The sequence below is a fragment of the Passer montanus genome, unplaced genomic scaffold, assembly GCF_014805655.1.
Source record: "Passer montanus isolate IOZ18808 unplaced genomic scaffold, ASM1480565v1 scaffold17, whole genome shotgun sequence".
Classification (NCBI taxonomy): domain Eukaryota; kingdom Metazoa; phylum Chordata; class Aves; order Passeriformes; family Passeridae; genus Passer; species Passer montanus.
The window spans coordinates 11,958,732-11,980,874 of NW_024364270.1; the positions used below are offsets into that span (position 1 = coordinate 11,958,732).

Sequence of the window (22,143 nt, forward strand, 5' to 3'; positions counted from 1 at the left end):
AAATGGAGAATTCAGGGAATTTGATCATTGATGCTCCCCCTTTCTCCTGCCACCATCCACAATAAAACCCCAAACCAAACCAGCTCTGTAGATTCTGCTTCTACCTAATTAGAACACTAGAGTGGAAAGCAATAAATCCTGAATGTTCTAGGCAGCATTAGTGCCCATGCTTTCGTGTCATCCATCGTCAGTGTGAGAGCAGTGGATGGAAATCACACTTGCCTGGAGCAGGATGGACTCTGACCAGTACTGGAGCATTAGCCTAGTCCTTCTGAGCTGTGTTCTTGCTGGAATTGTACCAGGTCAGGAGTGAGGAGATGCCCATGGGAATGAGCCAGGGAAGGGGCAGATGGAACCAGCCAGGCTCGGCGGGGCCAAGGGGGCAGAATTTGTGCCCCATGAGGAACCAGGCATTACCAGTTTCCCCCAGCAAAGACCCGCCTGCAGCAGCATCTTAAAACATAGCTATGCAACACAAGGCCTGTTTTTAACCTTTATATGTTATAAATTGTACTGGCACTATCTTATACCATGTTCTGTTCAAGTATACCAAGGAGGAAAAGTATTTTTCAGTCAGCAAGGATATACTAGTAGAAAATCTGTGAAAAATATAAACTTTGTAAATGAATTCTAAGGATTGGGCTGACTTAATACTTCATTTGTGGACGCTGGCAAATTTGGCATTTTGCTTCGGTTTTCTACAGAGTAGTAGAAATGGGACAAGGCAAGGTCTTTTTTAATGTATTAGAATCTTCCCTTTTTTGCTCTATGTCACTTGAAACAAGTGATTTTTTTTTTCCCCTTGTATTATTTTCTTTCTGTACACCAGTTATCTCTCGTGTTAGTCACGCTTCCTCAGTGCCCTCCAACGGTAAAGCCCTAGCAATCTCACGTTGTAAGGGAACGTAGCAGCTGTTCCTCCTGAGGGAAAGGGTTGGTTTTGGAAGATTTCTTCCTTCCATTTTTTATCTCTCGGCGCAGCGGGGACCGGCCCCGCCCCCGCCCCCTCACGGGCCCTCGCGCGCACTCCGGCGGCTGAAGCGCGCGTGCGCGGCTGAGGCCCCGCCCCTCCAGCGTGGCGCCGGCCCCGCCGCTCTCCCCGGCTCGCTGCGTGCGCGAGGCGGCGCGGCCGCGGCGACATGGCGGGCGTGGGGCGGGCGGAGGAGCGGGAGCAGCACCTGAACGGCGAGCTGCCGCCCGAGCCCGAGGACAGGGACGGCGCGGCCGGGCTCGGCGCCGAGGATGGCGCCAAGAAGAAGCGCAAGAAGAAGAAGAAGGGCAGAGCGGGCCCCGCGGGTAGGGCCTCGGGCCGGCGCTGCGGGAACGGGCGCGGTGTGGGTGGCTCCGGGGTCCCGGCGTGCGGCTGCGGGGCGCTCCGAGGCCGCTGTCCGGCCCCTGGCAGCGGTGTGGGTAAGGGGGATGGATCCCCGCGGCTCGCAGGGGCTGGCCGTGCCCGGGGATGCTGCTGCCGTTCGGTGGGGCCGGCGTGTCCTCCCCGCTCCGGTGTGAGCAGGAGGAGCCGCCGCTTCCCTCACGCTCTCCTATGCCCCGAGGGCGGTAGGTGTAAGAGTGCCGCTGTGAAAGTCATGCCGCCTGATGGAGGCTCTGCACCCCTCCCAAGTTCTCGGAGAGAGCTGGAGCAAGTCTGGGCAAATAGCGTGAAGGCGCGATGGTTTGGGTTTGTTTTAGCAGGCCATCAGTTAGCCATGATCGTGCTGTGCGTTTATAATTATCTACTTCACGCCCATATTATCTCATAAGAGCAGGCTGCTGCTTTGGGAAGAAGAATTAGTTACCCTGGCAGAAAAAAGGAGTCGGAAGTGTCGGGCTAATCTACCTTTATATGTAGGTTTCATTAATATTACCTGTCACTGTACTGTCCTACAGCCTTGCACTTTGAGGCTGCTTTAAGACAGAAAAGGCATTAGGTGCTCTGCTGTCTGTAGGGTGAGTGCAGCGTAATGTTTTTATAAAGCTTTGGGGGCTGTTTACTAACGTGGAGCTAATGTTTTACAGTAAGTCATACTTTAACTTTACAAACAGGACAAGAAAATGATAAAGAAATGGAAGGTGCTCTTGATGATGTAGCAAAACAATTGGACAAGCAAGCCCTGGAGGAGAAAGAAAAAGATGATGATGATGATGGCAAGTATAAATTACATTTTCTATTAACATTTCCAGTTTCAGCTTCTTCCGAGACTCCCTTTTAACAGACTGTTTACAGATGTCTTGGTTTGATATTGGTTGGGTTTCTTTTTGGAGAGGTGAGATGCAACTGTCTGTAGTTTCTACTTTTTTGTCAGTGGTTTTGCTGTCACACAGGTGTACATATACAAATAACAGCAATACAGGCTTTGTTAAAGGTTTGTGTTTTCAAGGATCTACCTACTGAAGGGGAATGTTTAGTTTGAGATAATGTAAGCTGTAAATCATTCTCACTTGCATTACCATGGCCAGTACATGTTTATGTTCCAAATTATGTCTCTTATTCTTGGCTTAAAACATACAGAGAAAATTTTAGGGGACTATTTTAATTAATGGGTTTTACAGTCTTTACCAGTGACTTGAAACTTGCTCGTCTGTAATTATAATTTTTCCTTAAAATTGAACTGGGGGAGATTAATACATAAGCAAGACACACACTTTGGATGTTGCTTGTGCTATGTGGCTGATTTTCTAAGCCAGAACCTTGAAAGTGTCTGTATTGAAATCCAGACCAAGTCCATCTTTTCTGTAGGAAGATCCAATAAAGGTGCTGTATTTCCTTTGGTTTGAAGGATGATTCTCAACAGAAATGGATGTTTAAGAAAACACATTTCTTAAAGTGGTAATTCAGTTTCATTTTCCTGAATTAGCATATAAAGTTGGATCAACACTTTGAGCAGTCTGCTTAGAAATCTTCTTAGTCCACTTGCTGGAATTTGTCCTTCTGGAATGTAATTTTAATGAATTGGGTATGGAAGTTTTAAAAAATTAACTCAGAGTGCTGAGTTGTATTAAATCACTAATTTGACTTTGACCATTACCAATCTGCAGCATCAAGTTTAATGCAGGTACTTTGCATAGAAGTGTATTCTTGTGGTTTGTTTTATGGTGTCTTTCATGTTATGGAGTTAAAATTAATGCAGTATGTGCTTTGCCATCATTGCAACTTGGGCAGAAGTATTGAGGAGGGTAGTGAAAACTGTATACAATGGAAAGAAGTCTTGGAATATATATTTGAATATTAGAATAGTTAGAGTTTATCTCAGGAGAAATAACAATGATAGTTGCAGATCAAATGCTGTGTTCTCTTATCCTTTTTACAGTATTAGTAATTGTACTACAGTATTAGAAAGCATAAAACAATGCTATGATTGAATTAATAATCTCTTTTTTTTCACATATTAGACTTGGATGTGTTTTTTGTAAAACTGATAGTTTTGCAGAAAAATTATAACTAATTGAAGTGTTTTGAAGACAGCTTCAAAACTCTCCTGGATCTCACTATTCACCATCTTAATTGTGTTGTTTCAGAATTGTTGTTATAAGACATGCTGCATTAGATTAAAATCAATAAAATACCTACTCCCTTTTTCCTTTTTTTTTTTTTCCCTTGATAAGCATGTAACTGGGTGGCCTCAAAAAAGAGACTATAACTTTTGAACTCTAGGAGAGATTAGGAAGTGCTCTTTGGATTTCCCTTGCCATGTTAAAATATGCTGATATGTAACATTTTTGCATGATACTGTGCTACATTATTAAATGGCTTATACCAAAATGGTACAGGGTTGGACTTCTGTTTTGCAAAGATCTAAAATTGCTTTCCTGGTGACAATATTTTCCTTAGCAGCTAAGTAACCTGAAGACAGAGAGTGTTGGTAGATGCAGTAGCTGTGTTCTGGCAGCACAGTCAGTCTGCAGCAGTCCTCAAGGACATGGAAGCACAGACAGGGTTAGTTTGGCTCGCAGCTGGCAGTTTCACGTGCAGTGAGGTATGAAGAAGCTACAATACGCAGATAGCAACAACAACAATATTTTAGAAATGCTGGGGGTTTTTTTTTCTCTTCAGTTTAGGCCTAGCCTTTGAAAAAATAATCCAGAAATCTCTTGGTGAATGAACTGGAGTATGTGTAATTAATTTCTTTATGAATGGTTTGGACACTGCTCAAGGTCAAAACAAATGTGATAAAATTATCACATTTTAAGGAAATTTATATGCACTGGTAAGGATTTTTGGTTGCCTATGAAATACAGATTAATGAAGAATCTGGTAGGTTGGGAGTATGTTATAGATACAAAGTATTGATATTTGCAATTTTTTACAGAAACTTAAGATACTTAATGCCAAAATGAGCTGGGGAGGGGCGGGAATGACACTACTGAAATTTGCCCCAGCTGCAGAATTACAGCACTCATCGTGGCATAAAATTGGTGATTATATTGACCATCATGAGAGGCTTGAAATCTAGTGACTGGAGCAGGTGGTCAGTGTTTTGGTTTGGTTTTTAAATACAAGCTTCTGGATAAATACACTCAAAATGGAATGCTTTGGCTTGATTCCAGAAGTTCTTTTAATTTTACTTCTTGCTGTAGTTGAAAATGTTCAATATGTAGATGAGTAGCACTTGTCTACTTTGAAAAGAATTTGTGTTTAGGACCAGAAGGTTTAGGTAGCTGATAGCACCTGAAATACTGAGTATGAAGTAAGTAGGGATTTGATGTAGCCAGATGTGAAGTCTGCAGGGTTGTTGTTGCCTCCCAGATGTGACTGTAAATGGTGTGGCTGATTCTTGGTGCTTACCTGCTGTGCTCCCTGGAAACCTCCCACTGGTATAGATTCACAGAAAGTTTTGGGTTGGAAGGGACCTTTAAAGGTCATTGGTCCAAGCCCCTGCAATGAGCTGGGACACCTTCAGGCAGATCACATTGCTCAAGCTCCATTCAGCCTGACCCTGACTGTTTCCAGGGATGGGGCATCTTCCACCTCTCTGGGAAAACTGTTCAGTGTTTGACCACCCTTGTATCTCACACATTCAGTGATTTTGCTGAGAGTGTTGTTTGTGACCTTCCCTGTTATCTCAAGATTAAATTTACCCTGGCCTCATCTTTACTTCTTTGGGGTCTTTACCTTCCCAGACGCAGCAAGTTCTTTTAGCTGAGGCATCAGAGGATGGGGTGGAAGCAGTAGTTTCTAGCTTTTTGTTAGCATTTGTGTCTAATGCAGTTGTCTTGTGTCCTTAAACAATTCCAGGCATCTATTTGCCTGAATTGAGAACAGAGGAATATGAAGTAGGACTTCCTGAAAACACTTTACCTGAGCTCTTTTTTCCTCTGTTTGGTGATATGTTTGTTGTCAACTTTCAAAACTATTTTCGTAGGTTTGTGTTTGGTGTAGGGACTGAAAATGCTGATGGTTTGTTGGCTTCTGGATGTTGTCTTTTAATCCATTTGTTTCCAGATAGTCCAGATGTTTTTGTGTTTTATTCAAACTTTGGTTCTTTTAAGATTATTTTATGTTCAGCTGAGCACTTTCTTTCCTATAGATGGAGAGGGTGAAGGAGATGGAGCAACTGGGAAAAAGAAGAAGAAGAAAAAGAAGAAAGGACGTAGGTATCAAGCACAAAAGTACAGACTTGGTAGTGTGTGCAAGTGCTGTTCTTGCAGCTGAAACAAATTTAGACAAAAATACAGACTTGATGTTAAGTGTGTGCAAGTGCTGTTCTTGCAGCTGAAACAAATTTAGGGGTGCAGGTTGTATTTGTAGGCTAAGTCTGGGCAAGTTGTCTTTTTTCTGGTACGTTGAGGGCATTTATTGGCCATGGGCATTGGCTAAATAAAGTCATATGAGGGCGTTGTGATACAATGTTGTCTTGGTAGAAGCCCAGATCCTCGTTAAGGGAATCTTAAATAACTTCTGCTGTTTAACTTTTATGGTTGAAATAAGCTGGTTGGTCTTTCCAGAGTCCCACGTGTAACACTTTCTTATATCAACAGCTAAGGTCCAGACAGATCCACCTTCTATTCCAATATGTGAGCTATTTCCCAGCAATGTATTCCCAAAGGGAGAAGAATGTGAATATCCACCAACACAAGATGGGTGAGTGTTTTAAGCTTAAGACATAAATGCTTTCATTTTGATGTGCTGAAAAAAATATTAATGTGCAACTAAATGGACAAAATGAGTAATGTACTTTGGGTTTTGCCCTTTTTTTCTTTAACTGGATTATCAAGGAACTCAATGAATACCAGTCTTCAGGCCAGAAATGTTTGTCTTTCCCTACCCTTTTTAATTAAGGTGTAGCCAGTATAGCAGAATTGCTGTGAGGCATGAGGCCCTTGAGACCCAGGGTGCTGACAGACTTTCAGTAGGCAGCTTGTAAGAAAAACCTTGTCTGAATTAGAAGTAAGTGAAGGTTTAAGATTAAGGGAGATGAGATACTATTATGCAGCAGTTTTGTGGCCATTGAGATGCCAAGTTTTAGTTACTTATTTTTTGGTAGAGACATTTCATCTCCATTTCATTTAAAAGCCTACGTGGTATATTCTGTCCTTGCTTCTCTCTCTTGGAATTAACATGTGGTTATTGTGACCTCACCTGTTTTTGTAACTCATAGTGATGTGGGAATAATGTGCAACTGCACTAAAACAACAACTTCTGGTGGCTCACTGGAACAGAGCTCTGCACCCTTATGTTTTTACAGGAGACTAGTATTTCTTTGTGCATTGTTAGAAACTAGGACATACCAACTTGAATGAGTTTTCCTGATTTTTTTGCTATGTTAGGTGTTGTGAAAGGTCGAATTTTACCTGGGAGAGACACAGGATGCATGGCCCAGAATTAGCTTGAATTGTGTGCAAACTTGAATGAAAATACCAGGTATTACTGAAAACATTTAAACTTCCCAGGAAATATTGAATCAAAGCTCTGAAAAAATAGTTTAAACCAAAGGGAGAGAATAGGTAGATATTTGTATGTCTGAAAGCATTGTCTAGTTTTCAATGACTTTTACTTCAGAATGAAAGTTCTCTGGAATGTTGTTTTTATTGGTTATTTAAAGTTAATGCCTATTTCTCATGAAATGTAAGTAAAATAAGTAAGGGAAGTAATGCTTCCAGTATCCCCTATAAATTGTGTTCAGATAATATGGTTTCATTTTTGAGATGAAAATTTGCTTTCAAGGAAGCGTCTTCTTTTTCATTACTTTAGTTTGAGCACAGTTTCCAAGATCAGCATGCTGATGAAGTTCTTGCACAGGATAGTCCTGACAGGCTGATCCAGGAGTGATTCTTTAATGTAGAAGAGTGAAATACTTAACCTGGGTCATGTTCATAAGAATGATTTAAGTAAGCCAGGAAATTAGATAATAAACAACTTAAGCATGTAGTTTATTAACAAATAACACACTATTTTTACACCTCTAATACATATTAAGATTAAAATATTTTCTCTGGTTTAACTACTATTTATTGAAAAGAAAAAGGACAAAAGCCATGAAAACAAACCTCCTTTCATAACAGGATTTAAGTGGGGCGTCTTTTCTGTACCTGATGTTCTGCTATGGAGGAAGAATATGTGCTTCTGAGGAACCTGAAATAGTTTCCTCATGTAATGTGCTTAAGCAAATATGTGCTTAGTTTTCTTCCTAATTTAAATATTCAAATCTTACTATGCTACTTTAGTAATTCCTAATATAAGCCACTACTTAAATTAGTAGCTGACATTAATGCCAGGATATTTCATATTCTGAGTAATTCCTTCGTTTTATATATTGGTGGAGCATTTTTGTGCCATGTCTTATTCATGCTGAGGTCAGGAGGGTTTTGCCTTTGATTTTTTTTTTAAGTGTTGCACTTCTATTCTTAACTGTTAATGTCATGTGCTTTCTAAAGTTACTTCTCATCAACCCACAATTATGTCTTTTGTGTGAGAAGTTCAGCTAGAAGTGGGCGTCATTCAAATTTCAGCCTTAAAAAAAAGCAGTTAATCAATACTTCCATAGACAACAGACTAACAGGTTTAACATTTTTATATCTCCAGTTTTTTGGAGGGTTTTTTTGTGTTCTTTTCTTGCAGACGTGGGAATTTGAAATGATACAACTGGGAAGGCAGAAAATAAATAAGCAGTATTTCATGATACACCAATTTTGTTAAAGTAGAATTAAGGAATTCTTGACCCTGCCTACTTGTTTCTGTCTCTTTGCTGTTAGAGTGTCACTGACTGGTTTGCTTCAGAAGGTACCTTAATGTTGAGCTAGTTCCAACCCCCCTGCCTGCCATAGACAGGGACACCTTCCACAACTCTTCTGGGCAGCCTGTTCCAGTGCCTTAATACCTTCACAGTAAAGGATTTCTCCCTAGCTTCTAACCTAAACCTACCATCTTTCAATTTATAGCCATTACCCCTTGTCTTGTCATTACATGACCTTGTTAAAAAGCTCTCCCTTTCAGGTTCTGGAAGGTGCTGTGAGGTCTCCCCAGAGCCTTCTCCAGGCTGCAGGGCCCCACCTATTCTCAGCCTGTCTCCACAGGAGTGGTGCTTACAGCCATGATCATCTTCACGGCCCTCCTCTACACTCACTGAAAGAGCTCCACATCTTTCTTACCTTGGGTGCCCCAGAGCTCAGTGTATCTCTGCAGGTGGAGTCTCACAAGAATGGAGTAGAGGGGCAGAATCACCTTCCTTCACCTGCTGGCCACGCTGCTTTTGATGCAACCCAGTCTATGATTTGGCTTTCTGGGCTCTGAGTGCCCATTGCTAGCTCATGTGGAGCTTCTTGTCCACCAACATCCCCAAATCCTTCTCCTCAGAGCTGCTCTCTATCCATTGTTCACCCAGCCTGTATTTGTGAGGGGATTGTCCTGACCCAGGGTGCAGAACCTTGCACTTGGCCTTGTTGAACTTCATGAGGTTCACACAGGCCCACCTCTCATGCCTATAATGGTCTCTCTGGATGGCATACCTTCCCTCCAGCATGACTGGATTATCTGGTGAAGATAATTGGGGAAATTCTTTTCTAGGTTTCTTTGATCACTATAACCTAAATCACTGTGTGATCCTGTAAAAATTTGTACTGGTGAAAACTGCATGCTCTGAACTGGAGTGAAAAGCTGGACCAAATGGCTTGGAGCAAGACTTGCATTTCTTCAGCTGACATGTCACAGGCAGCACATTAGAGGGGAAAAAAAAAGCTTGTTAGCTCATGTACCTGTGGGAGGACTTGATGTTTGGTGTGAGGCCTTCATCTGCCCAACTGATTTTTCATGTGTCCTGAAGTGCTCAGGCCCTAGCAGAAATTCTTGTTGTTGCATCCCTTCCTGAGCTCCCAGGTGGCAGGAGTGCAGCTTTTTCAGCAAAACACTTGGAGTCTGATACAGTGTTTTTACATGTAGAGGCAGTTCTGTCCCCCAGTTGCCTTGTGTGAAGTGACTATATGCTGAAATACAGTAAGACAGAGTGAGGATGGCTTCCTGCCAGTTTGCTGGAGTTGGCACTCAAGTCTGTGACAGATGGCAGAGCAGCTGCCCAGACCCTGTCAGCAATTCTTGCTACCAAGGGGTGTTTGCTGCTGGAATCCAGAACAGTCTGAAAGGATCTTTGAGTCTCTGTCCCCGGTGTTTTTCTGCAGTGCACCTTTTCCATCTTCAATGACTTCTGTGCTGGCAGAAGTCCAGTTTCCTAGTGGCAGTGCAGGGGCCCAGGTTTTACAGCACGTTGCTTTCTTTTTTTGGCAGAATTTGCCAGATTGAGGCAAATTGTAAGAGTAGTGTGTGTGTGTGATGCTTGCTATTGGAGCAAGAAACTGCTCAGAAAGTAAATGTGGGATTTCTACTTTGCACTTTTATCTGAAAAAGAGCAGAAAGTTCAATGGAAACAAAAGGAAATACAAAATGGAAATACAAAATATTTCATATCCTCTGATCATCCTGAGAAAGATTTATAGAATAGCCTATTATCCTCCTTTATCTTTTCAACTCTTTCAAAATGTTCAGTATAAATATATATACTTATAAATTTACATGCAAGTATATATTCTTAGTTCAAAATGCAGAAAAACTCAAGGGCATAGTCTCTTGGTTCACTTGTACCTGTTTTTTGGCTGTAAGGAAAACTCGAAGTGGAGCTAAGTTATGTACCTATGAAACAGGTAAAAAGCTACACCTTTGGATTTCAAAACCTAATCCTTTACACTCTGTGTACTCAGTTGTTTGCTTAGAATCAACTAATTTGCATTAATTTCTAAATTTGAAAATCAATGTATTTCAGCATCTTTGGTCCATCTTGTCCACCACGCATTTTCTTTGAAGACCCACATGCCAGCCTGTGTAGCTGTGTATTGTTCTTAGTAGTTTTTGTCTTGCACAGCATGTACAGAGATCTTTGAGGCATCACTAGGGTTTTTTGCACTATTATGTGGCTGCAGCTTCACCATTTAAAGGGTTATCTCTACTTTGTAGTCAGAGTAGTCTTCTAGCTAAGTTCTGACTGTTGTTGGAGTACTTTAATTATGTTCTTGTTTGTGTGCTTTCATGGATCCTTTGTTGCATTGGATTTTTGCATAATTCAGAATATATTCAAAACTAATCTTATACTTAATCCTGTATTAAAAAATATTTATGTATTTGTTCCATGAACCTACCAAAGAGCCAGAGTGAGTGGTGCTCTCCCGTAACAAATGTTAATTCACCATCCAGCCCATTTAGAAAGTAACATTCTGGCATGTGTCATACTTACCATGCACTGTGTTAGGTGTTATTACCTAAATATTCTGAGCGTGACTGAAAATAATGCTGGAACTGCAAGCTCTTAAATTTTGAAGATGCTTCTTGCCTGTGTCAGCAACAGTTTGTGGGCCAAGCAGCCACACTGCAGTGCTGAGGTTCATCTCTGTGCAGGAACAACACTGTCTGAATGAATAAGATTGTGAAAAAAATAAACTTTTTGCACGAGTAGAGCCTGTTGCAGTTTTTTTGCACAGCAAAACTTAAGGTGGAATTGCAGGCATTAATATGAATTCTATGTGCCTGTTCTGTGTCTTTGAAAACTTGGGAATACTTCAAGCACCCTGCTTCTCTGGGCCTTTGGTAGGATGTTACTGCCTTTCACAGCTGCTAGTCTGTGGTATTGATAGATTTTTTTTTAAAATAGGCTTCCTTTATTCTGAAAATTGTATAAATCAGGATCTTTTCTTACACAGGGGAATGTGGACCTGACTGGTTAATAAACACTTTTCAGGCTTTAGACAGAAGTTGTAATGACTGCTGTGATTACAGTAACTTGTCTGAAACATTTCCTTTATTTTCAAGGCGAACTGCTGCTTGGAGAATAACTAGTGAAGAAAAGAAAGCACTAGACCAAGCCAGTGAGGAAATCTGGAATGATTTTCGGGAGGCTGCAGAGGCACACAGACAAGTGAGGAAATACGTTATGAGCTGGATAAAACCTGGAATGACAATGATAGAAATCTGGTGAGGACACACATCTTCTGGAAGACCTCTGCTGTAGATTTTTCTTCATTTTCCAGAGGAGAAGAGATTTAGTCTCAGTTTTGTGTGCTTAATTCACTGTGTAATGAGTGTTGGGGAGATTTGTGTTTGAGGTACACAACCAGTGTTGTTCAAATTATTTCCTTTAAGTTTCTTCTTGCATTTTTAGCTTCTGCAGCCTTACAGGGTCTGGGATTATACTGAATTTTAACTAAGCTTTCCGTGATGTTCACTTACTTTGATTATATGCTTCATTTAGATTTCAGTGCCTTTGCTGCTCTGCAGCAGTGCTGGGAGAAGCAGCAATGGCAGCATTGCAGCTGCTGCTTGCCAGAAATGTCATGAAATGCCATGTGGGCAGTGAGGTGCAGCCTGTGCCGGGGACTGGGCAAGGAGGCATAAAACCAGCATGGCTGTGTATTCAGTCCAGGGCAGGAGGCTTTGGACTCTGTTTAGTCTTCACTGACTGACTGATGTTTCTGGTGGAAACACAGTGGGGTTTTTTATTATTCTCAGTAAGAAATAACTGAGCAGATAGATTCAGATGAATGTGAATTTGATTTAAGTTTAAAGAAAGAATTAGCCTGGAAATTATTTTGTGACTCTTCCAACTATTACTTTTTCTGTCCTTCAGTTTATCTAGATTGAATATCTACTGTCCAAGTACTGCACTGATCCAGAACAGTTTAGCTTCCAAAATCAGGTGCTTTCAGCCTGGTGTGACTGAGGACTGTGCTGACAAGAGTAGGATAGTAAGAAAGCTAATGAGAGCTGATCCCCAAGGTAACTGTGCAAGGATAACAGAAAGACATAATGTGCCATGAGGGAAAGTAGAAGAAAGGCAGCTCACTAGTCTGGGTGAAACAAATCTGTCTTAGTGGATTATACAGTTTGGCTGTTCTAAGCAGTCATTTTCTCAAAACTTTACTGTTCTTCCTAAAGTACCTTGGACTGTGGGGCCTTGCTGATTAAAATATGCTCTCATTTTTCATATTTCTCTGGCTTTCTTAAAATTAGTTTGGTGCACTGCAGTGAGCTGCAGTTTACCTCATTCACTGACACTGAAGGAGAATGCACCGTTGGATGTGTATTTGTGGATTTGCAGCAGCTAGCATCTTGAGATTAGACAAAACCAAAACACAAATGCTGGTCTCACAAGGTTTTATTTTATCATAGTTACCACTCTTTTTTTTTTAAAAAGTTCCTTTTATAATCCTTTTATAATTAGTTTTTTTAATAAATAAGAGGCTTTACCTCCTTTTTCCCACTTCCTTTTAAATTACAGTAAATTTAAAGAATGCATGTAATCTGCCTAAACTTTGGTTGTCTAACCTCTGCTGTTCAGGAAGGATGGGTTAATGTAGCTTGTAAGGATAAATATTTTAAATTAAAAACAATAGGGAAAGACTCATTTTTGCCCAAGAAAAGGTAGAGGAAACAACACAAAGAGCTGAAGATGGTTGTGTTGTGCCTGTTTTTCAGCCTAGGGTTGTCTGTCTACTTTGCATACAAATAGCTTGATTTGATATAAAAACATTTATTTTAGTATTTTTCTGAGGTTTTATTCTTGCATTGATTTATTTGAAGTCATCATAAGAAATACTAATCCTGTTCTTTTTTTTCTTCTCCCTCCCCTCTGCTTTCAGTGAAAAACTAGAAGACTGCTCACGTAAGCTGATAAAGGAAAATGGTTTAAATGCAGGTCTTGCATTTCCTACGGGGTGTTCTCTGAATAATTGTGCTGCCCACTACACTCCCAATGCTGGAGATCCAACAGTCCTGCAGTACAATGATATTTGCAAAATAGATTTTGGAACACATATTAGTGGTTAGTTTTCATTTATTAAATAAAACTGAGAATGTTCTTCAGTGCAAATACTATGAAGCTAACTAACTTCTGCTGATTTCAGGTCGTATTATTGACTGTGCTTTTACAGTCACATTCAATCCAAAATATGACAGACTATTAGAAGCTGTAAAGGATGCCACAAATACTGGAATAAAGGTATGATCCTTATGTAAGTAATTTACAAAGTAATTTTTCAGTAAATGTTGTGGTTATTTTCCATTTATATTTGCATTTATTTTCAGTGTGCTGGAATAGATGTACGTCTCTGTGATGTGGGAGAGGCCATACAAGAAGTTATGGAGTCTTATGAAGTTGAAATTGATGGCAAAACATACCAAGGCAAGTTACTTTCTTCACATAGGGATGGTTGTTTTAGAAGTGTGTGCCTGTATATAGATTTGTACAAATATTGATTTCAAAATAGGACATTGAAAAGACTTTTCTGCCAGAAGTATGGTGTGAGTGTAGTGTAAATACATGTGTATGGCTGGCTTGCCTTTCCTTTAGAGAAATGTTCTTGGCTTATACTTCCAGGTATTGTATCTCTAGCAGATAAGATAAGATGAATGCTAAACAGCAGTTTTGAACTGTACAGATAATTTGATACTTGCTGCTTGGCTTTTTTAACTAGCATTTATTACTGTTGGAGTTGCTGCTCTTCACTGATGAAGCCTTGCTACAGCATACAAAACTAACTTGTGTCGTGGCTGTGTTTGTACAAGATACGTGGATAGTTCTGTGTTTGGTTCCTCTGCAGTGTATGATGACTCACTATTACACTTTTAATATGGGATAACAAACCAAATTGCCTTAAAGGCTTTACCATTTGTTAGGAAATTGCCTGTAATGTTGTTGTTGTTCTCTTCCAAAGTGAAGCCAATCCGCAATTTGAACGGACACTCCATTGGGCCGTATAGGATACATGCAGGGAAAACAGTACCCATTGTGAAAGGAGGAGAAGCCACAAGAATGGAGGTAAGATGAGTTCTTTATTCCTTCTGTTAAATTTCTCCAGTATCATTGCAAGAATAGTATTTCTATGCACTTTTGATTTGTAGTTTTTGTGATTCTGGTGAATGATTGCAGTGGAGTAACTGCTGCACTGTGTAATGCTCCTGTACAGGAGTAGTTCTTTCTCAGTGGCTTCTTGATTTTAGCCTGGAGTGTTCAGGTATCAAACACTTCCTGAAATTGAAGACTTGGAACACTGCTATTTAAAAAACAAACCACCAAACAAACCAAAAGAAACCCACCGCTGCTGAAATCTGAATGCTGCAGTAATATTGCTGAAACTGCTTCATATTTATTTCTCAGTGTGTATACGTTATTAATATTTTGGGGTGAACTGGAATTCAGGAAATCAGAGTTTTCCTGAATGACTTGCAGGTCATTCATACTCCTTGTTTGTTGCTTTTGTAATGAAATCTTCTCTCACTCAGGTAATTCTTGATAAATACATCTGAAGTGTAGTTTTGGATAACTTTTTGTGAGTACTGTTGGATATAGTATTTTTCTTGAAAAGCTTCCAATATAGTTTTTCTCTGCAGTTACAAAATAATTAAGTGTATTTGTAGTTAATGTGAGAGGCTAGTTGAAAGATGTTTTTTGGATAGTGTTCTGGTGCAAGGGAAGGGCAATGGCTGTACATGATGTGACAAAGTACCAGTTGGGAAGGCAGTATTCAAACATGGAACCTGTGATTTAGCCGTCATTTTCACTGAAGCTCTTGTTCTGATGAGATAAGATTTAAAAGATGGGTGATGAGACAAGAAGCTTTTAATTTTATTCTAATGCTCATCACTAATAATCACCAGTAAGTCTGTTAGGATAGATAAGACTTGTAAGAGCTGAACAGGCACAGGTGTGGTCTGGACAGGATTTTTTTTGAGGTAGGCTCACTCATCACCCACAACTTGTATCATAGCTGTTGACCTATGATGTGCACAAAAAGACAAAGTTTAAACTATCTTATCTATGAGACTGTGCAAAGGGATTAAGAGTATTGGAAAAGGAAGATAGAAAAACTTGCATGTTCTTCTTAGTTTGACTTAGTTAATGGTTTGGTTTTGGGGAGAAGACATTTTTTAATTTCTTCAGCTTCTGTAGGTTACTTAGGACACAATCCTGCATCATTAAGTATGGTGAGTTTGACAATGAAGAATGTGGAGCATAGCCAAGGTCTTGCTGTACTGTGCTAATTATAGTATCAAACTGCAATCCAGGGAGTTTTTTGTGACTAACTGAGCCTCTGATGGTCCTTATTCAGAAAAAGTGGGTTTTGAGTGAATCTCGTGGCAGCACTGTATGGTGCTTTTTGAGGGCTGGTTTTTATAAATGAGTCAGTTGAATATTCAGGGACATCTTCAAGAGTTCGTCTTGAATTTGGAGCCTGTTACTGCTTTTCATATGGCTTCTTATTTTGGGCTGGTGACTTTAAAAGTAGCTTAATAAAATAAACAGTACAACTCACAGTGTCTGTCAGTGTTTGATGCCCTGGCTTGTTAAGTCCCTATCACAGTCCTGCTGTTAAGGATGTGTGAATGCACTTGGCAGAAACGAGTTTGTACAATGGTGTTTCAGTTTGTTCTTGGCTGGAATTTTGATAATGCCCTTGCAGATATGTATCACCTTCATTTCTTGAAGAAATTCATCTTGTGGAATGAAAATGAGCAGGTTAAGGGTATGTACTAGCACCTATTGCCAGAAAATTCTTGCAGAAATTGGGCAGAAAGGTCATCAGTGCAGTAAGTGTCTGTAATCAACATCCTTATGCTATGTCTAAACTGTATATTTCCTAGGACTTATATCTGAGTAGCACAGAAGTACTTCCAGTTAGCAAATGTAGTTTCTTAGCTATGTTAGATGTATGCCTTGACAATGTTTTAACTGCAAGGACAAGAAATTGTGACTAGAAACATGCTGATGCTTCTGGCTTGAAATAAAATGCTGCTAATGTAAATAGTTGATGATTTGGAGATACCTGTAATTCTAATGTGGGAAATCTCCATGCTGAATTTTTTTCTTCATTGATTTGACAATTGAATCTGTTCACATTTGATTACTTGTATTCAGAAGTGTAATACTGAGATGTTTTATCAGAATGACACAATGTCACATTTTCATATTGCAACATGTTCCCTTTTTCTCTCCTTAGGAAGGTGAAGTGTATGCCATAGAAACCTTTGGTAGCACAGGAAAAGGCGTGGTTCACGATGACATGGAGTGTTCTCATTATATGAAGAACTTTGATGTCGGGCATGTGCCAATAAGGTTGGATTTTGTTGGTGTATTTTGATAAAGCTGCCACCCCCTTGGGATTCAAATTTGATACAGTGCATGTTCTTCACTAATTAAAAGGCTGTCAGAGGACTGGAAGAGCAGTACTAGCAATATTTTTACAAAATACACTCTGATTGTTAATGTGGAATAACACAGAATTATTTCCGAGAAACTGAAAATGGATAAAATACATTTTCAGAATACAGTCTTCCTACCATTATTTTTTAAATGGTTAATTACAGATAGATTATATTTGTGTATTCACTGTGTATTAAATGTATAGTGGGTTTTTTAGTCAGCATCTGTACTGTAGTTGTGTGCCACAATCTTTGTCTTCTGCTGTTCCCAGAATCTATTATGCTATTTGCGCTGTTTTATTTTATGAATGTTTTGAGAGTTTTTAGTTTTAGTTTTAGTGCATTGCTGTAAAATTAAGAAATTCCTCATTTTTAGTTTCACTGAGTTTGCATTTTGTCATTTCTAGAAGTGCAACATATTTTCTGAAACAAAGACTACTCTGGTCAGAAACATAGCAGGCAGACATGCTTTTCTACAGCACATACATGGAATGTGAGAGAGGATGGGAAGAATTAGACTAAAGATGGCTGAGGAAATTGCTTGACTGCAACTAAGCTTAGTTCTTAGAAGATCTATAAATATATACTTTTTATGCCTGTATGTTGTAAGAAGTATGAATAAAAAGCTTACTGAGTATTTGACTTCAGAAGTGAAAACTCAGCATTTTAAACCACCAAGCTTCTGTCAAAATTATTTCAGATTACTGACTATTCTGAATCAGGAAGAATTCTGTTTTTCTTTATAAAATGAAATGTTCTTTTATTTTTTTAAGAGATAGGGATAAAAATCTATGTTTAGTTTAGCTTGCAGATAGGTTCACGGTCAGTTTTGCAGGAGCAGAGTGCACTTTATTTTCTAAAGAGAACATGTGGTTGATGTAGAAAGACATCCCAAGTCTAGGCAGTCTGAAAAGACCTTGCAATCTAACCTTATTAGTTGGTGTGTTTTAATGAATGTATGAATAGTAGTGAATGCATGCTGGTGATACCCCTTTCTTCTCCAACACATTCTTGTTTGGTTTTTTCCCTCCAAGGCTTCCAAGAGCGAAACACTTGCTAAATGTTATCAACGAGAACTTTGGTACTCTTGCCTTCTGCCGCCGGTGGCTGGATCGCCTGGGGGAGAGCAAATACCTGATGGCGCTGAAGAACCTGTGCGACCTGGGCATCGTGGACCCGTACCCGCCGCTGTGCGACATCAAGGGCTCCTACACGGCGCAGTTCGAGCACACCATCCTGCTGCGCCCCACCTGCAAGGAGGTGGTCAGCAGGGGCGACGACTACTGACTCAGCCACCTCAGCACCTTTGTACTCCAGGCTCTCTTGGAACATACTATACCAGAATTAATTTGCAACACATTGTCTGTTTTAACAGTGGACTGATGTTAATACTTTCCGTATTTGGAAAGGAAGGAATTTAATCTAAGGCAAGTCTTCTAATTGTAACTAACCATGGAAAAAGCTTTCAGGCCTTTAGAAATATTTCAAAAGTTACTTATTTTTTCTGTTCAGGGAAATACGTGCTATAAAGCTCAATTTTTAGTTTGGAATGAGTTATACATTTTGTTCTGAACATTTATGATAAAAGATGCTTTTCAAATATTTATATGACCATATTCCTACTTGAATGCTTTGAATGACTACACCTGATTTCTGCGCCCCAATTCCTCTATGATATTGCCTTTTAAACTTCCTGGAATCCATTTTGTAAAAAATAAAGATAAATTTTCAAATCTGAAAATATATATACTTTTTAGAAGTCTGGTTATGATTCTGGTCAGGAGTCCACTGGGAAACTGCTCTATTAAATATTTTACAAACTTGATTTGCCATTTCTTGTCTTGAAACTGGACCTTGTCTTACCCTTCGTATGGAACTTGGCCTTTCATGCTTGTTTAATTAGTCTTGTCAGTGCTGGGATACAGGGCAAGAAATCATCAGCACTTTACAGGACAAAATGTGACAACTACGGTAGAGGTGTGTATTAAAGGTTTTGAGTGTGCTAGTCTTTAGTTTAGACTTCAGCTGTATTAGAACATGTCCAATGCAGCTGGTGCTCTCTGCTGCTGCTGGCATCAACATGCAGCTTCGGGCTGAAGTCAGCTCAGTCTTAGTGTAGGTGCCTACATGATCTTTGCCATTGGCATACCCTCTTGCACAGGTCAAATTTCATGTGATTTCCTGTCTTTTTAAAGTTCACATATGATTGCACAAGTGGTGGGGACAAGGAGAGCTTTATTTTTGAGTGTTAAAAGTTGCTTCATGCAGGCAGAATAATCTGGAGTGTTTGATGTTTTCTTGATGTAAAAAGTCATTATCTCACTTCCTGCTGCAGTGAAATCTGACTGTTGAGTCTCATTTGTAAAGGTAAGCTAAATCCAATGGCTCTGCAGGCCCATATGCAAAATGTCTTCCAATGCTGTATCTTCACCTCATTCCTTGCATATTAAAATTTTCAGTAGTTACTGGTGATAAAAATGGCAGCTCTGTTAATAGGCCAGTAACAGTGCCTTAAGCATGAGTGCTTAGAAAACAGACCCTTCACCTGCTCCTTTATAGTCAGCCTGTCTCTATAGAAGAGTTCATATTGACTTTAAAATATCAGTTGTTTTCTCCTCTTGTCTATGTGAGCTGCAATTTAGAGAGCAGTGTTATGTACTGCCTACAGTTTAAAAATAATACTGGTGGGTTTTTTACCCCAGTTACAAGTATAGTTCAAACTCAGTACTGGTTAAACTTGCAGAAATGGATGAAATGGGATCGTACTGCCTACAGTTTAAAAATAATAGACACTGGTGGGTTTTTTACCCCAGTTATAAGAATAGTTCAAACTCAGTACTGGTTAAACTTGCAGAAATGGATGAAATGGGATACTCAAACGTGTATTTCTGCTGTTGCTCTTTGGGAATCTTGGCATCCCAGCAATGGATTTTGATTTATGCAGCTGTGTGGTTATGAGTCTCAGCTTCCCAAGAAACAGTAGCTAGTGTGGGTGCTTGTGCATTGCAAAGTGAAAGCTGGCACTTGAAAGAATCTCTGCTGGGTACATTGCTGCTATTTTTATTTATGCTAACAAGACCATACTCTTCTGCACTTCTGGATGTGACACAGGCAGGTTCTTGTAGCCTGGCTGGCTTCCACGTCACCTATTTTTGTACAAAGTCCTCTAGAAACAAGACAAATTGTTTTAGTTCTTGCCTGCTTATTAAAGTGGCAATTTCCAGAGTTTTCTCTCTAGAAGGTGCCTGTTTAGTAGTAACTCAGTGGGACTTGGTATTGTTTCTACACCTTAAGGCTTTCTTAACTTCACTGGTAGTAACTTTAAAAACATTTGGTTTTACAAATCACGTGTTTTCTTTTCTTTGTTTTTTGGGTTTTTTTTACTTGAATATAATAGACCCAGACTAGCAGAGCTAGTTTGGACTATGGCCTCTTTAAACTTTTTAATTTGCTGGCTGTTTGTTAGTTCTCATGTAGAGGCTGATAATCGTGTGTAACAAGTTGAAGTAGAAATGACTCAGAAAAATACTTGCAGAGCGTGATAATTATTGCCCATAAATTTAACTGGGTGTATCTGCATCCAAGCGTCCTGTGCTGCAGCCTCCTGCCTGGCAGTATTTAAAAGGCAAGCCCTATTTCTACCTCCTTAAAATAAATTTCCTACTGCTCTCATGCTGCCTTTTCCTGCTGCTGTAAGTGTTAAAAGTCCTGGCCATGCTGTCTGGAAAGTGAAGCATGCTCTTGTCACTTGACAAAATCAAGTTTGCCAAAAGACTTTTGAGCCAGATGTTGAGGTCTGTTGTCAAATACCCAAAGACTGGGCCTTGTTTCTTGTACATGCATTACAGTATATAGTTCACCTTGGGTGACGTGTCCTTTTGATGAAGGCATGGCCTAAGATTTTCCTAATTTTAGACTCAACTTCCATGCTTCTTCTCTTAGATGTGGGTAAGACAGGGCTGGTGGGTACAGCAACCACAGCATTTCAAAGAGGAGGCTGAAACAGGGCATGTGGGGAGGCAAGTGGAGCTTCTGTTCTAGCAAGAAAACTGCTGCTGTGTCTTTCTGTGTGGTTGTGTCATGTTTGCTTCAGTGTCTCAAAATACCACTTTCAGAACAGCACCAAAACACAGTAAGATGGTATGCAAACTTAATGATGGGATGTGTAAACATAACTGGAATTTGTTAATTTGATTTTTACAGCTGGTGTTTGTGGAGATAGAGGAATTTTGCCAAATCCTACTTTCTTCAAAAAAAAAAAGAGGCTTTTCACTGTTACTTATTTCCCAGGATTATGTAGTGTTGGTACTCGGCCTCCTGTGGAGCATCAGTCAGCTGTCCAGCATGGGAGGTGGGCAGTATATTTTCCTCATTCCAAACACTTCCACAAAGGTGTCTTTAGAGATAAAGACATGTAGCTTGCCAAAAGCATGGCATGCTCTGAAGCAGGTTATATTTTTTTAAGACATGCAGAGTTGTTTGGTTTTTTTCCTACAAGGATTCAAGAGGCTTTTCTGTTTTTATAATTTTGAATGCTTCAGTATTTTTAAAGTAAAAGAAAAAAGACAACTCTGCTGTGACTCTTTTATCACTTTTGACTTGTGTTTTTGCCATGACAGGTACCCAACTCTTATAACTTAAAGTCATACTCATTTTGGCTTTGCTTTGCATTTCTAATGATGCTTACATCTCCCTTCTTTTACAAAGGTACAGGACTCAAGGAAAATACCCAAAAGCTGTGTAGGCTAGTCAGCAGTTCAGATAGATAAACAATAATTTTTTTACCTAGTTGGTTTTGGAATTGCCTTGTCCCCAGTTTTTGAAACTACAAATTTTTTTTCTTTCAGTAAGGCTAAATCTCTGAGTCCCTTAAATGGGAGAGGGCCTTATAGAAGCCTTCTCTACCACTAGAGAAAAGTGAAGGCATGTGCTGTCAGGATGCATATATCAATTACCACCTGGAACTGGAAACTGTTACTACTTTTCAGTTTAAAGTGAGGCTGCTTTGGCCTGTGTGCTGCATCCCTGCGATCTCTCAGCAAGTTTGCAGATGACACACAGCCGGAGGAGTGGCTGGTAGGCCAGCTGGGGGCACTGCCACACAAGGGGAGCAGGACAGGCCAGGAAATGAGACAAGAGGAACCCCGTGCAGCTCTGCAAAGGGTATCAGCACTCCTGCTCCTGGGCAGGAATCGCAGGCTGGCTGGGAAGCAGCTGCCCCGAGAAGGAGCTGGGGTAGAAGGTGCCCATGAACCAGACCCATGCCCTTACAAGAGAGGTCAGCAACCTTAACCTGGTTAAAGGGTGCAGAGCTACGACCTGAACTACTTAAATACTAAGAACTGAAACAGAAGCTGTGGAGAAGAGCACCTGAATTAGCTCATCCTTGTGGTGGACTGTACTAACCATCTCTACTCTTCCCCACTGCCTGCAGTAGGAGGACTAGGACTCTTTCTATCCATTTCTCTTGT

At 40.1% G+C, this 22,143-nt stretch overlaps 1 protein-coding gene across 1 annotated transcript; it reads left to right on the forward strand.

The window, feature by feature from the left end:
* The first annotated feature begins 1,064 nt into the window (after positions 1-1,064).
* METAP2 (methionyl aminopeptidase 2) lies at positions 1,065-18,497 on the forward strand. The gene is made up of 11 exons (XM_039704045.1): positions 1,065-1,296; positions 2,044-2,145; positions 5,526-5,588; positions 5,977-6,079; positions 11,288-11,449; positions 13,114-13,295; positions 13,378-13,472; positions 13,559-13,655; positions 14,188-14,291; positions 16,471-16,586; positions 17,707-18,497. The coding sequence occupies exons 1-11, from the start codon at positions 1,140-1,142 to the stop codon at positions 17,957-17,959; spliced, it is 1,434 nt and encodes a 477-aa protein (XP_039559979.1). The 5' UTR covers positions 1,065-1,139; the 3' UTR covers positions 17,960-18,497.
* The last annotated feature ends 3,646 nt before the right edge of the window (positions 18,498-22,143 follow it).

Excerpts from the sequence above, each read along its gene's own strand:
- METAP2 (XM_039704045.1), top strand. The coding sequence starts at position 1,140 with ATGGCGGGCGTGGGGCGGGCGGAGGAGCGGGAGCAGCACCTGAACGGC. Across the intron at positions 13,656-14,187 it reads TGATGGCAAAACATACCAAG|TGAAGCCAATCCGCAATTTG; the intron begins GCAAGTTACTTT and ends TCTCTTCCAAAG. Across the intron at positions 14,292-16,470 it reads GAGAAGCCACAAGAATGGAG|GAAGGTGAAGTGTATGCCAT; the intron begins GTAAGATGAGTT and ends TTCTCTCCTTAG.